This window comes from Engystomops pustulosus, chromosome 7 (assembly GCF_040894005.1).
Source record: "Engystomops pustulosus chromosome 7, aEngPut4.maternal, whole genome shotgun sequence".
NCBI lineage: Eukaryota > Metazoa > Chordata > Amphibia > Anura > Leptodactylidae > Engystomops > Engystomops pustulosus.
Genome location: NC_092417.1, coordinates 172,063,220 through 172,078,815, shown reverse-complemented (window position 1 = coordinate 172,078,815; position 15,596 = coordinate 172,063,220). Strand labels below are relative to the sequence as shown.

At 44.7% G+C, this 15,596-nt stretch overlaps 1 protein-coding gene across 1 annotated transcript in view; it reads right to left on the bottom strand.

Moving 5' to 3' along the window:
* The window catches only part of LOC140071334 (receptor-type tyrosine-protein phosphatase beta-like), a 74,424-nt gene that overhangs the window by 27,023 nt on the left and 31,805 nt on the right, over positions 1–15,596 (bottom strand). The window contains exons 18-22 of the mRNA XM_072118966.1: positions 13,651–13,917; positions 12,840–13,115; positions 12,231–12,485; positions 3,914–4,180; positions 1,565–1,840 (exon numbers count right to left, since the gene is read on the bottom strand). Coding sequence (XP_071975067.1) covers positions 1,565–1,840; positions 3,914–4,180; positions 12,231–12,485; positions 12,840–13,115; positions 13,651–13,917 — 1,341 coding nt within the window. The remainder of the gene's footprint in view (positions 1–1,564; positions 1,841–3,913; positions 4,181–12,230; positions 12,486–12,839; positions 13,116–13,650; positions 13,918–15,596) is intronic.

Genomic DNA, 15,596 nt, shown 5'->3' with positions numbered 1-15,596 from the left:
GTTAGAACAAACTGAAAGTGCAATTTAGAAACTGTAATTTCTTTGGAAAATACATTCACTTAGGCCAAATAATTATACATCAACAATGGATCATATGATGAAATGCTCTGCAAAGTTTGATAACCAATTTCTCCCGAGTATGCAAATATGTGGTGGTAAACTGGCGTAAGGGCACATGGCCGGGCATTGGAGTGGAGGAGCACTCTTTGTATCGTAACTTTATACAGGTTGTAAAATTCTTATTGTTTCTTGTTAATGCATACATATAAGGACTTATTTTATCAGGATAAGATACACTGTACTGATTCTTCATTTTGGGAGGTCTTGGTTATTTATGAGATTTTATTAACTATTTCAAGGGGGATACACCTTTTTAGGAAATCAGCATTTTAGTTTTGGATTTTTAGAAATTATTTTTGACGCTCCCCATAACATAAAAAAAATATATTTTTTAAAAATGTATCTGTATTCTCTGGTTCACTATGATGATACCTCATTGATATAAGCAAAGCCAATTTTGGAGAAAATCGCATTTATGTTAGTATCGACAATTTTTCTGAGACATAACTTCTGTGTTTTTCTATTGACAAAACTGTTTGAGGGCTTATCTTCTGCGAAAAGTGGTATAATTTTAGGGCTTGTAACTTTTTTTTTAACCTTTTTAGAGGTCAAAGGGTATTTGATAAAAAATTATATATTACGGGTAGTTTTTCGGGTGTTTTTTTAATGCCATTCAACATTTCGTTAGACATATTGTACAGATTGTTACGGATGTGGAGATACCAAATATGTAGGTTTTTTGTAGTTTTTATTTGATTTTTATATGTAAATGTTGTGTATTCAGGGTTTTTTATTTATTTATTTTAAATAGTTTTTTTTACTTTTATTTTAACTTTTTCAATTTTTTCCAGACTTGGGCTTGAAGGAGCGTTTGTCTCATCACTTTTTCAAGCACGTACACACTGCATTACCAATATTTAGCAGTGTGTAATGTAAGTAATATGCAGACGGTGACTGCCAGGCTTCATGCGGACCGCCCCCTCATAAATACACCGGACTGCTGTGAGCTTGGTTTGGCGTTCTGAGGGTATGGCGCTGCATTGTCTGCTAGCTTTATCGGAGGGTTTCGATAAATTTAGCAGTTTAACACTGCTACATCTGGGGTAGCGGTAAGAGCTCCTTACTTTAGCTCTAGTGTGTTTTTGTAGGGTGACAGGGGGTTAACTACATTTAAGGTAACTACAGAAAATGTAGGGTATCTACAGAAAATTTCAATCATTGCCAAGTCGCCATATGCTATATATGGAGTTGACTTGTGGGAATTAATCTGCAGCATGTAGGGGGCATGTGTGGTAGGACATAAGTGCATATGCACATTTCTGGTACAAAGAGCATAAGCAGCCATGTACAGCCCTAATACTAATAGTCAATCGCCAGTGTTGGTGGCGGCTGCTAATGCTCATGTAAGAGAACGCTAATGAATTTAGATACATTTTGCACAATTTCAACGCATTTATACAATTAGCAAACCCATCAGTTAAAAATACAACTTGTCAGTACTCACCTGTGCAGGTTGTATTTGACACTGGGTCTGATTCAGTGATGGTATCGGCAGCTCTTGTATATACCAGGAATGTATATGTCTCTCCTGCAGTCAGATTCGTTATTGTAGTTGATTCACTTGTCACTATTGCATTATATAACATTGTGGATGATGAGGAGACATTGGTCTGGACTCTGTAGCTGTAAGACGTCTTATACTCATCAGGTTTAATCCACGTCAGAGTCACGTTATTTGAGGTCACATTACTGATCTCCAGAGTTTTGACCAACATGGGCTCTTGAATGGAAAAAAAAAGTATTAGATAAATTGCAGACGTCAGTGCACATGATTATTTAATTCAAATTACTTTTCTGAACAATGTCTTTTTTCCCTATGAAATAAAGATACTTCTAGATATTACAGATATTAACCTCTTAAGGGGCAACTGTCATCAGGAATGTTCTTTTAAGCTGATGACAGGTTCTAATAGCCTCTGATATACTGATTTAAAAATGCCTTTATGAGTTTTCAGAATAATCTCAGTAGTTTTAATAAGTTTATTTGACATTCCCTGACTCCCTACCAGCAGCATAAGGTGAGTCCCGGGAGGGCACCTGCAGCCTGGTTGTGCCTGTTTCTCCTCATAAATTCTTCCTCTCCTTCTCACTTATGCAGCTTCCCTACCCACTTCCTGTCATGTGCATTGAGCAAGGGAGGGGGGGAGATGGTGTGTAGTAAATGAGCAATGCATAAGGAGACACAGACTGCATCTGCCCCACCCCTAGGACTCACCACACGCTGCTGGCGGGGAGCCAGGGAATGTGAAATAAACTCATATAAATGACTGAAATTATTCAGAATGCTGACAAAGGCATTTTTGAAATCAGAATAGCATGGAGAGGTTTTAAGACTTGCCATAGTACATGTAGTTAAGACTGTACAAAGAAGCTTCACAGGCTGAGCCCTTTCCATACAAGGCAGGTGTTTGCTGTATTATACACCACCTAACCACCGTGATCGATGCTGAAAACAGTTGTAGCCATTGACTTGTTAGTAGCCATGGTCAAAGCCGATCAATTTACATAAACAGAAGCTTCACCTGGGTGCAGCCATTTTGCTGGCAATCGGCACCCACCAAGACATCATCAGGGGTTGCTGATTGGGAGGCTCCAATGGCTGCCAATTAACACACTCTTTAGCACAGCCTGCCAGAGATAGGCTGTAATAGAAATGCTTTATGTTCACAGTAAAACAAGATAATTGTATTGCAGTACATTGCATGAGAGATGAAACTCTCTAGTGTTCAAATACTTTGAGGAACATAAAAAAGGAGTAGAGAAAAAACTTTTTAAAAATTTTTGAAAAAAATTAAAAAAGAAGAAAAGTTATTATCACCCCCTTTCCCTGGAATGCATATAAAATAAATAAACAAATAAAACCATTAACCTCATAAAGTCTCAATCTATCACAATCCAAAACACAGGTTTTCCCAGAGGTGAACCCTGTAACAGAAAATAGCACCACCAAGCTTACAGCAGTCCGACGTGTTCATGAGAACTGCCCCTACCACACTGTATGCCGATGGTGACTTCCAGGCATCATGCGGCAGCCACCTCCTTGCATTTCCCCCTCATTAATACGCTCTCAGGGTATGGCAATGCACTGTTTGCTAGCTTTATTGGAAGGTACACCTGGGGTAGGGCTAGGAAGCTGATTTCTTTAGTAAGCAGTTCCTAGATAGATTATTGGGGTAACAAGTCCTCTTTGAGGGACCTTGGCTACAGTAGTAGAGGTGGAGAAGAATGTTATAACCTCAGGGCCTGTAGAAATCAAAATTGAGACAAAAGGACAGGTGTGAATAACATGCATTTCAAGTGGACTGGGGTTGGGCTAGGTGTTATGTGGGATAAAAATACTTGATTTAGATATGTGAGCTTAGTAACTTTTCCAGTCAATAATAATTTCACCCAAACCTATTAGAAATTAAAAGTCAGAATGAAGACCAGCAGTTTTCTAAGTGGGAGAAGAGGGCAGTTAAGGCATATGGACAACAAGTGAATTGACAGGCGGGGAAACATAGGTCTCAGCAATTGCAGGGTAATGCATCAATTGGGGTTAGGTATGTCTTTGCATATTTGCATATTAAAAAATGGTGATGTAACCTATACATTTTTGCCAAAGATTTATGCTAGGATTGAGCATGAACAATCAGAGAGAAGTGCATGACATTACATGACATTTCATGAAACTTAAGAATTTTACTTCACCTCGAGTAAACAGAGAAGCTGATGAAAAAGTTATATGTATTTTGTTACATTTTAAAAAGCTATTACCTGGCAGATTAGTTATTATAGAGAAAAAATAACCTACTTGTATAGACAGATGTGGTTATAGCTGAGCTCCGATACCCACGAACTCCGACTGTGACCACAGTGATGGTGTAATTAGTCCCTGATGTCAGGTCCTGGAGGCTGATACTTGTTGTGGTGCTTGTCACAGTCCAAGTGCCTGAAGAATTCTCATAACTTATATTATATGTCTTATCCACACCGGTCATATTTACTGGCTCCATCCAGGATAATGTCAGGCTGTTTGTCCAAATTTTGTTAACGGATAAGTTGATTGGTTTGGTGGGATCTGTGCAGAAATAAAACATATTAACATCTTAATGGGGGTCTCCAACTAGTAGGACTCAGAGGTATTTTGCAGCCACCTATGCATTTTACAGCAGGAAAAAAAGTGTATAAGCAATATCAAAAAACAGCAGATTGCCCAAGGTTTCAGCTTGTAGACCTGTGAACATAAGGTAACTTCCAGCAGCCCTTTATGGTCTAATGCACATAACCCACTGATTCCTTTTAATATTAAATTATTTGTACTGTGTTAGCCAGTGGTTAAATAGATGAAAGTTGAGAGTCCTGAGTTGTTGATACCTTTTTGCTCTATTCAGATATTGTCTTATACCTGATGCCTGAAGAAAGCTGAGTAGTCACGAAAGCTTGCAACTAACATCATCCTTATTTAGCCAATAAAAGGTATATACTCGAGTATAAGCCGAGACCCCCAATTTTACCACCAAAAACTGGGAAAACCTATTGACTCGAGTATAAGCCGAGGGTGTAGTATACAGCCAGCCAGCCCCCATGTAGTATACAGCCAGCCACATGTAGTATACCGCCAGCCTCACGTAATATACAGCCAGCCCCAAGTAGTATACAACCAGCCTCATATAGTATACAGCCAGCCCCAAGTAGTATACAGCCAGCCCCAAGTAGTATACAGCCAGCCCCATGTAGTATACAGCCAGCCCCAAGTAGTATACAGCCAGCACCAATTAGTATACAGCCAGTTGCAAGTAGTATACAGCCAGCCCCCATACAGTATACAGCCAGCCAGCCCCATATAGAATACAGCCAGCCAGCCTCATATAGTATACAGCCAGCCAGCCCCATATAGTATACAGCCAGCCCCCTGTATGTTAAGCACATTAAAAAAATAAACTTAATACTCAGCTTCCGGCGATACCCCCAGTCCTCGGCGCCGGCTCCCGATCCCCAGCGGCGACACTGCTGCATAATAGTGTGCGCCGGCAGGGAGATCGCATGGACCCAACTCCGCCGGCTAGAGAAGAAAGAAGACAGAAGCCGCCGGGAGCCACCGCTGGGGATCCGGGCACCAGAGGTTGAGCATTACATTTTTTTAAAAAAATAAGCCAAGGTGAGGTTTTTCAGTACATTTTTGTGCTGAAAAACTCGGCTTATACACAAGTATATACGGTATTAAAAACCCCTATGCATGCTGTTTTCTTGTTCTGTCGTGGTATTCTCCTAGAAGCAACCCCTCTAATACAGCATGTGAAGGACCATAACTAGAGATGAGCGAACATGCTCGTCCGAGCTTGATGCTCGGTCGAGCATTAGCGTACTAGAAACTGCTCGTTGCTCGGACGAATACTTCGCCCGCTCGAGAAAATGGCAGCTCCCGCCGTTTTGCTTTTTGGCGGCCAGAAACAGAGCCAATCACAAGCCAGGAGACTCTGCACTCCACCCAGCATGACGTGGTACCCTTACACGTCGATAGCAGTGGTTGGCTGGCCAGATCAGGTGACCCTGGGATAGACTAGCCGCTGCCCGCGCTGCTCGGATCATTCTGTGTCTGGATGCCGCTAGGGAGAGAGCTGCTGCTGGTCAGGGAAAGCGTTAGGGTGTTCTATTAGCTTACTGTTAGGCAGGAGTGATTCTCAAAGAACCCAACAGCCCTTCTTAGGGCTACAATAACGTTATACTTTTTTTTTTTTATTTGCAGCTAGTACCATATTGTGAGGAATTTGCAGGGGGACTTGCTACCGTTGTGTTTAGCTCTTAGTGACACACATATCCACCTCAAAGACCAAAGTGGGAAAATTTATTAGGGGTTTGATTTCAATTAGGCACAGTCTGCCATTTACTTTTTATTTTACGTTTATTTTTTTAATAACTCAGTGTCATCTCATCTGGCATAGTAGTGTGCTTTCATAGTTGGCTAGAAAATAGCCATAGGAGAATCCAAACGGCTTACTTACGCCTACAGTAGCGTTATATATATTTGATTTCTGGTTGATCTGCTGGTGGCTGTACTTGCTGCAGTGCATCTACTAGCAAATTGTGAGCAATTTGTAGTGAGACTTGCGACCGCTGTGTTTTGCGCTTAGTGACGCACATATCCATTGCAAAGACCGAAGTGGGAAAATTTATCAGGGGTTGGATTTCAATTAGGCACAGTCTGCCATTTACTTTTTATTTTACGTTTATTTTTTTAATAACTCAGTGTCATCTCATCTGGCATAGTAGTGTGCTTTCATAGTTGGCTAGAAAATAGCCATAGCAATAGGATAGCATCGTTTGGTTTTAATTAAAAACTCAAAAACACAAAAAAAGTAAAAAAAAAATTAAAGTTATAACTCTCATTTTAAAAATGTTTAACCCGAGGGCTAGGGGTAGAGGACGAGGGCGGGGACGTGGGCGTCCAACTACTGCAGGGGTCAGAGGCCGTGGTCCTGGCCGGGGTGAGACACCACCTGCTTATGAGGGAGCAGGGGAACGCCGCAGAGCTACACTCCCTAGGTTCATGTCTGAAGTTACTGGGACTCGTGGTAGGGCACTGTTGAGGCCAGAACAGTGCGAACAGGTGATGTCGTGGATTGCCGACAATGCTTCGAGCAATTTGTCCACCAGTCAGTCTTCCACGCAGTCCACCCATGTCACCGAAATCGCCACTCCTCCAGCTCCTGCACCTCAGCCTCCTCCCCCCCAGTCTGCCCCCTCCCAGGAAAATTTGGCATTTGAACCGCCATACTCTGAGGAACTGTTTTCTGGACCCTTCCCACAGTCACAAACCACTTGTCCGGTTGCTGCTGAGCAATTTTCCGATGCCCAGGTTTTCCACCAGTCACAGTCTGTGGGTGATGATGACCTTCTTGACGTAGTGGAAGAAGTGTGTAAAGAGGTGTCCGACGATGAGGAGACATGGTTGTCAGACAGTGGGGAAGTTGTTGTCAGGGCAGGAAGTCCGAGGGGGGAGCAGACTGAGGGATCGGAGGATGATGAGGTGACAGACCCAAGCTGGGTTGATAGGCCGGGTGAACACAGTGCTTCTGAGACGGAGGAGAGTCCTCGACCAGAACAGGTTGGAAGAGGCAGTGGTGGGGCCAGACGGAGAGGCAGGGCCAGAGCTGGTGCATCAGCGCCAAATGTGTCAACGAGTGAAGCTCCCGTGGCGAGGGCTCTTGCGGCGAGGGCTAGATTTTCAGAAGTCTGGAGGTTCTTTAAGGAAACACCGGATGACCGACGGACTGTGGTGTGCAACATTTGCCAAACCAGGATCAGCAGGGGTTCCACCACTACTAGCTTAACTACCACCAGTATGCGCAGGCATATGAATGCTAAACACCCCACTCAGTGGCAACAAGCCCGTTCACCTCCGGCCGTGCACACCACTGCTCCTTCCCCTGTGTCAGCTGATAGTCAGCCCCCTGCCCAGGACCCTGCCACAAAAACCCCATCGTCGCCTCCACGATCCTCCACAGCATCCACCAGCGTTCAGCTCTCCATACCCCAGACGCTGGAGCGGAAACGCAAATATAGTGCAACCCACCCGCACGCCCAAGCCCTTAATGTCCACATCTCCAGATTGCTTAGCCTGGAGATGCTGCCCTATAGGCTAGTAGAGACCGAGGCCTTTCGCAACCTCATGGCGGCGGCCGCCCCTCGGTATTCGGTCCCCAGCCGCCACTACTTTTCCCGATGTGCCGTCCCAGCCCTGCACCAGCACGTGTCAGACAACATCACCCGTGCCCTGACCAACGCCGTTTCTGACAAGGTCCACCTGACCACGGACACGTGGACGAGTGCTGCCGGGCAGGGCCACTATATATCGCTGACGGCACATTGGGTTAACTTGGTGGAGGCTGGGACCGAGTCTGACCCTGCGGCTGGTCATATACTGCCGACGTTGAGGATTGCGGGGCCTACCTCGGTCCAGGTGTTTCAGGCCTACTATGCCTCCTCCTCTTCCCACCCCTCCTCCACCTCCTCCTCCGAACTACCATCCGTGGGCATGGCGCCATCAGTCGGTAGCTCTAGGCACAGCAGCAGTGCCGTCGCTAAGCGACAGCAGGCGGTGCTCAAACTGCTGAGCCTAGGCGATAAAAGGCACACCGCCCAAGAGCTATTACAGGGCATCACGGCGCAGACTGATCTGTGGCTGGCACCGCTGAACCTGAAGCCAGGCATGGTTGTGTGTGACAACGGCCGTAACCTGGTGGCGGCTCTGCAACTCGGCAGAATGACACATGTGCCATGCCTGGCCCATGTGTTAAATCTGATAGTTCAGCGTTTCCTCAAGACATACCCCAATCTGTCAGATTTGCTCACGAAGGTGCGCCGCATCTGTGCGCATTTCAGGAAGTCCAGCACAGATGCTGCCACTCTCAGGGCAGCGCAGCGCCGCCTCCAACTGCCCGCTCACCGACTGTTGTGCGACGTGCCCACGAGGTGGAATTCAACACTGACCATGTTATCCAGAGTTTACCAGCAGCGCCGAGCGATTGTAGACTGCCAGATGTCAACTTCCACCAGAACTGGTAGTCAGGTCAGTCAGCTTCCTCAAGTCTACAATGAGGAGTGGACGTGGATGTCTGATATCTGTCAGGTGCTGAGTAACTTTGAGGAGTCAACACAGATGGTCAGTGGCGATGCCGCCATCATCAGCCTCACCATCCCGCTGCTTGGCCTGTTGAAAAACTCTCTGATCAGCATGAAGTCGGAAGCTTTGCGCTCGTCACAAGAGACGGGGGAAGAAGATTCCCTTGTTGATAGCCAAAGCACCCTTAGGTCTGTTTCTCAGCGCATATCGGAGGAGGTGGAGGTGGAGGAGGATGAGGAGGAAGAGGAGGAGAATGTTGGCGAGACACAAGAGGGGACCATTGTTGAGTCCTTTACTGTTCAGCGTGTATGGGCAGAAGAAGAGGAGTTGGAGGAGTTGGAGGAGGAGGAAATGGACAGTCAGGCCAGTGAGGGGAGTGAATTCTTACGCGTTGGTACTCTGGCGCATATGGCAGATTTCATGCTAGGCTGCCTATCCCGTGACCCTCGCGTTCAAAGAATTTATTCCAGCACCGATTACTGGGTGTTCACTCTCCTGGACCCACGGTACAAGCAAAATCTTTCCACTCTCATCCCTGCAGAGGAAAGGAGTGTGAGAATGCATGAATACCAGCAGGCCCTGGTGCACAAGCTGAAACAGTATTTCCCTTCTGACAGCGCTAGCAGCAGAGTGCGTAGTTCTGCGGGACAAGTAGCGAGGGAGAGTAGGCGAGCAGGCAGCTTGTCCATCACTGCCAAGGGTACGCTTTACAAGGCCTTTGCCAGTTTTATGTCACCCCAGCAAGACACTGTCACCTGTCCCCAGTCTCGGCAGAGTAGGGCTGATCTTTACAGAAAGATGGTGAGGGGGTACGTAGCTGACCATACCATCGTCCTAAATGATCACACAGCTCTCTACAACTACTGGGTTTCAAAGCTGGACATGTGGCACGAACTGGCGCTGTACGCCTTGGAGGTTCTTGCCTGCCCTGCCGCTAGCGTCTTGTCCGAGCGGGTTTTCAGTGCAGCTGGTGGCATCATCACCGATAAGCGTACACGCCTGTCGACTGACAGCGCTGACAGGCTGACGCTTATTAAGATGAATAAAGCCTGGATTTCTCATAATTTCCAATCTCCACCAGGTGAAGGAAGCTCAACCTGAATAATTGATCCACTCCTCCTCCTCCTCATTTTCCTCCTTCTCCTCCTCTTTGTACAGTAAAGCAGAGGAAACTGGCTATTTTTTGACAGGGCCCACTGGCTCTAGCTATAGTACTTTATGCATTTAATTTTTCTGGAGGGCCACCGACCCGGTCCTCTGTTTTAAACAATTTTTGGGAGTGCCACATACAGGCACTCAATCTATTCCATTTTTCTGGAGGGCCACCTACCTGCTCCTCTGGTTTGAAAACTTTTTTGGACTGCCACATACAGGCACTCAATCTATTCCATTTTTCTGGAGGGCCACCTACCTGCTCCTCTGGTTTGAAAACTTTTTGGGACTGCCACATACAGGCACTCAATCTATTCCATTTTTCTGGAGGGCCACCTACCTGCTCCTCTGGTTTGAAAACTTTTTGGGACTGCCACATACAGGCACTATCCAAATTAAATTGTCTCCATAGCAGCCTCCACACGTTGTCTCCATTGCTACCTCCAAAAGTCGTCCATATAGCTGCCTCCATACATCGTCCCTTTATCAAACGAGGTGTGTCAGGCAGAAATTTGGGTTGTTTTCATGGATTCCACATCAAAGTTGTTAACTTTGTCGCCACCCAGCTGTGTTATCCACAAAATATACTGGCAAACTTTTATCATTTACCAATATTATTTCAGCGCTTCTTGCGCATCTGTTTACATTCCCCTCACCCGCCATATCCCAAACTTATAAGAACGCTACTACACTTGATCTTATACAAAAGGTTCTTAGAAGTGCTGTTTGGGGAGTAGCCTAGAGACAGGGGCTTGGATTGGCGAAAGCTCGCCTGGCTGCGGAGCGCCAGCTCCATCCCAAGATCCAACTAACATAGTTTTAACTGCAGCACCTTTAATCTACTACTAGTTCACTGCCTCCATAATAATAATAATAATAATCTTTATTTATATAGCGCCATCATATTCTGTAGCGCTTTACAAATCATAGGAAACAAATACAAATGTAATGTAACAGAGCACAACATTTGTATGGAACAACAGGAGTGAGGTCCCTGCTCGCCAGAGCTTACGGTTTATGAAGATGATGGGGTAACACGAGGTAAAAGAATATTTAATGGTCAAGCCATTCTTCTTAGGGAATAGAACAAAATATAATAAATGGAATTGCTGTCGCTTGAACCACTCAGCCGTCATCTTATATACCAGGTCCAGGGTGAATGGGACTGCAGAGAAGTCTGGTGCCTGTTGGTTGCTGGATAACAGATGGGAGGACGACACAGGACGGGTTAGTAGAAGAGTTAAAACTTCATGCAGTTAATGAGTGTTATAGGCTTGCCTAAAGAAATGGGTTTTAAGAGCACGTTTGAAACTTTGGAGGTTAGGTATTAGTCTGATAGTCCGGGGCAGAGCATTCCATAGAATTGGTGCAGCTCTAGAGAAGTCTTGGAGACGCGAGTGGGAGGTCCGCACTAGGGTAGAGGTTAATCTAAGATCACTGGCGGATCTAAGAGCACGGGTTGGGCGATAGACTGAGATAAGAGAGGAGAGGTAGGGGGGTGCAGCATTATACAGAGCTTTATGGATGAGGGTTATTATTTTAAACTGTATTCGAAAGGAGACTGGCAAGATCCAACTAACATAGTTTTAACTGCAGCACCTTTAATCTACTACTAGTTCACTGCCTCCAAACATGGTCCCCTTATCAAACGAGCTGTGTCAGGCAGAATTTTGGGTTGTTTTCATGGCTTCCATGTTAACTTTGTCGCCACCCTGCTGTGTAATCCACAAAATATACTGGCAAACTTTTATCATGTACCGATATTATTTGAGCGCTTCTTGCTCACCTCCTTTGGTTCCTCTCTGCCACCCATTGGTTTGAAGCCTGAGTCCATTTAGGGTATGTCGCCATGCCACTCTCTAGCCTGCTGCCGCTGCCTCTGCATGCCGTCCCCTATAGTGTCAGGGTCAATTATTGGATGTTTTAGATGCTATCTAGCTTCATTCTGTCACTCTGTCATGGCCATGCTGTTGCCCATAATTTTGGCATAATGGTGCGATTAAGCAGCCTCAGAGGCATCCATGCATGCTGCCCCTGCTGTTTCCTGTCCATTTCCGTGGTGTTTCCATCCTTTTCTGAGGTTCCCAGGTGTTTGGCCAAGCTTCCCTGGGCAGAGCCTTGGTCCCCTTGAAAAATGCTCGAGTCTCCCATTGACTTCAATGGGGCTCGTTATTCGAGACGAGCACTCGAGCATCGGGAAAAGTTCGTCTCGAATAACGAGTACCCGAGCATTTTAGTGCTCGCTCATCTCTAACCATAACACAATATAAAAACATTCCTATATGGACCTGTAAAAAAGTAAAAAAAACCTGAGCTAATCAAATATTAGTGACATGACAGTAGTAATACTCACATGTGGCCTGTGTCACTGGAGCAGATATCTGGCTGCAGGTCCCACTGTTTGTCTGTACAGTGACTGTATATTCTCTGCCTGGTAGTAATCCTGTGATAGTCACTTGTGTAGCAGTGGTTTGTGTTGTGTTAGTGACGGCTCCTGTTAGACTGACTGTATAATTATCCACTTTTCCTTCTGGTTTTGTCCAATTGATACCAAGAGAATCCACCGACTTGTAATTGTTCAGGGAGATGGAAGAAACTTGTCCAGGAACTGAGGATAAGATCAGAGATCACAGACAGGTTAGTTATACAATTCGTAGTGTAAGCTTGTGGCAAAAGAACAGCTGCCAGGTAGGATACCAAGCTGGTGGTTAACTGTTCAGTTGCGCATTCAAAAGCAATTGTGGCATATAAATGACATTGCGGAGGTAAGCATTTTATGTACATCTGCTGGCAACTAGCAGCATGTTCGTAGAGGACAGTCGTAGGCCAAATAAGCTTTTGGCAGCAGATCCATAATAAGGCACACAAAATCTATATGGTTAAATGCTGGACAATATTTGATCTGCTATCTGTTGGCTTCCGCCTCAATAGAAAGACAGATTACCACACAGTTTATACAAACCTGTGCAGGTTGTATATGACACGGGGTCTGATTCAGTGATGGTATCGGCAGCTCTTGTATATACCAGGAATGTATATGTCTCTCCTGGGGTCAGAGTCATTATTGTAGCGGATTCACTTGTCACTGTTGTATTATATAACATTGTGGCTGATGAGGAGACATTGGTCTGGACTCTGTAGCTGTAAGACGTCTTATACTCATCAGGTTTACCCCACGTCAGAGACACAGAATATGAAGCCACACTGCTGGACCGCAAATTTTTCACTGGGATTGGTTCTAAAAAAAAAAAAAAAACATTGTTAGCATTGTTAATGGTCCTGACTTTAATTCATATGTATGTCATAAAAAGAAATAATATGCATCAGTAGAGCACACCCATAATGCAAAAGACAACTGACCCTTGGTGATAAAGCACGCATGATTTTAGACTGTTGTGGTGATGACTACTTTATTCCCCCATAAGCCCCCAATAGCAACTTATAGCATTTATCTCTCATGTTTTATATAATAATTATGTAAAGAGGAGCTTTCACAGTCTCATACATGTGGAGTGCAACAATACATATTGTAGGGTTTGCTTTACAGATTCAGAGGAATTTAAAATTTTTTAATCCCCCGGGTCCACAGTTTGTTCTTAAGTTGAATTTGTATGGGACAATTGGATTTTAAAAATGTTGGATTGTCATAAGAACCAGAATTATAAACTCAGCTTATACATGAGTATATATACGGTAAGATAATGAAAAAAAAATGAAGGGCATTAAAAGACAGGTAACTAGTAAGACATTACAACTTTTATATGGAAACCTACTTGTATATGCAGATGTAGTCACAGGTGTACTTTGATACCCCCGGACCCCGACTGTGACCACAGTGATGGTGTAATAAGTCCCTGATGTCAGGTCCTGAAGGGTGACACTTGTTGTGGTGCTTGTCACAGTCCAAGTGCCTGAAGAATTCCCATATCTTATATTATATGACTTATCCACACCGGTCATATCTACTGGCTCTGTCCAATACAATGTCAGGCTGTTTGTCCGAGTTGGATTTAAAGATAAGCTTCTTGGTGGGGTTGGATCTGTGGAGGAAGATAGAAATACACGTGAGGAGTTTTACATATGTAGCATATAGTTAAAATAGTGTACAATTCATTCTTACTAAATTAATCCCCATACGTACCTGGACAGTATAGTACGTCGGGGTGAGTGCTTATTTAGTGCGGAGCGCTGTACTTTTCCGTCCTCTCTCCTGGAGCACACTGACAGTACTGACAGTGTCCGAGAGAGGGGGGGGGATCAGCTGACACTCCCTGGTCACCGGCAATGGACTACTGTTATTAGTACAGATCTGCCTGTCACTGCACTGACAGCTGACACTACCTGATCACTGGCTATGCTGCCATTGGTTCATTGCCAGGATCAGTGTCTCCATGGACAGTGACTGGAGATCAAAAAGCTGTGGACCTCAGGTGACCAGCGATGAACCAATGGGAACAGTCAATCGCTTGCCATCACTGTGATGTCAGGCTGTGATTCCTCTGTTGGATGATCAGATTCTGGTTCTGTACTGTCTGCTCCACGAGCCCTTGATCAACCCTCTATGTTTCCCAAATACCTGACCACTTCAACTCCCATATTAGTGTCAATTTGTTGAGTTAGTTTTAGTCATATGCAGTCTATCTATAACTAGATGTAAAATGGACCCTTGCTACATTTCATGCTGAGTGTATACATAGGCTTTAGCCTATTTAGTCATTGTTTTAGACGCTCCCGTTGAACCGTGAGGGCCGTAAAAGTTTCAGGGGAATTTGTGAGCCTGTGCCCCTGTTCCAGGTTTAACATTTCTGGTAAAAGTTAATTTCACAGTGTATTCCTTAGCTTTTTTAACGTAAGCATGAAGGGACACAAATGTCCTCCTAATTACTTCTTTGTGTGTTTCCCATATAATGGGAAGGGGAGTGTTGTGTGAGTGTTTGTGAAGTTCCCAGAACCAATTTATTCTCTCTCATATTAGCTGTTTGTAAGCTTCGGGGGCAAGTAAAGCCTCAAAGTATATTGTCTCCTCGGAAGGGTGGGGAGGGAGGGTGTTAAATTGTGGCTTTGGATATAAGAGGTAAGTGTGACACTGAAAAGAGCATCTAGTCTAAGCGTTGGTAGGATTTGTGTGGAGTGCATTCCCTGTCAGAGGGGTGTAAAGTGCACCATGCATCTCTAAAGGGACATCGCCCGGAGTGTTCTATGCAAGGTTTTAAGGCTCCTATGGTTTGTTTGTCTACAGTGTGTTTCCTGGAGGATGATTACATATGATTGGGCCTTTCTTCGCAGTTGGAAAATTCGGGACCTTTTAAAAGGGAATTCAGGCCTTGGACGTTCTAGGTAGAGATGGTAATATCAGCCATGTTTGTGGGTACAAAGAGGGGACACAGGGGGAGCAGGAATTAGTTTCAGTATATATGGGGGTTTGTGGGTATTCAAGATAATCCCGAAGGAGTCTCTGGGTGGAAACCTATATGTTTTCCTCAAAATGTAAATCAGGGTTTTCCATTACTTTTTTGAGGATTGCATTCCTGTGGGTGGAATTAATTAATCTGTAAATAACATCTCTCGGAGGGTCTCCGTCCCTAGGCTTGGATGGTAGAGCTCAATGGGCTCTCTCAATCACCACAGAGGATATAGTACAGTGAACTACTCAGAGGAGATTGAATCCATGGCTACAGATGTGGCAGGAGATGATGATTGTCTTCTAATTTATCTAGAC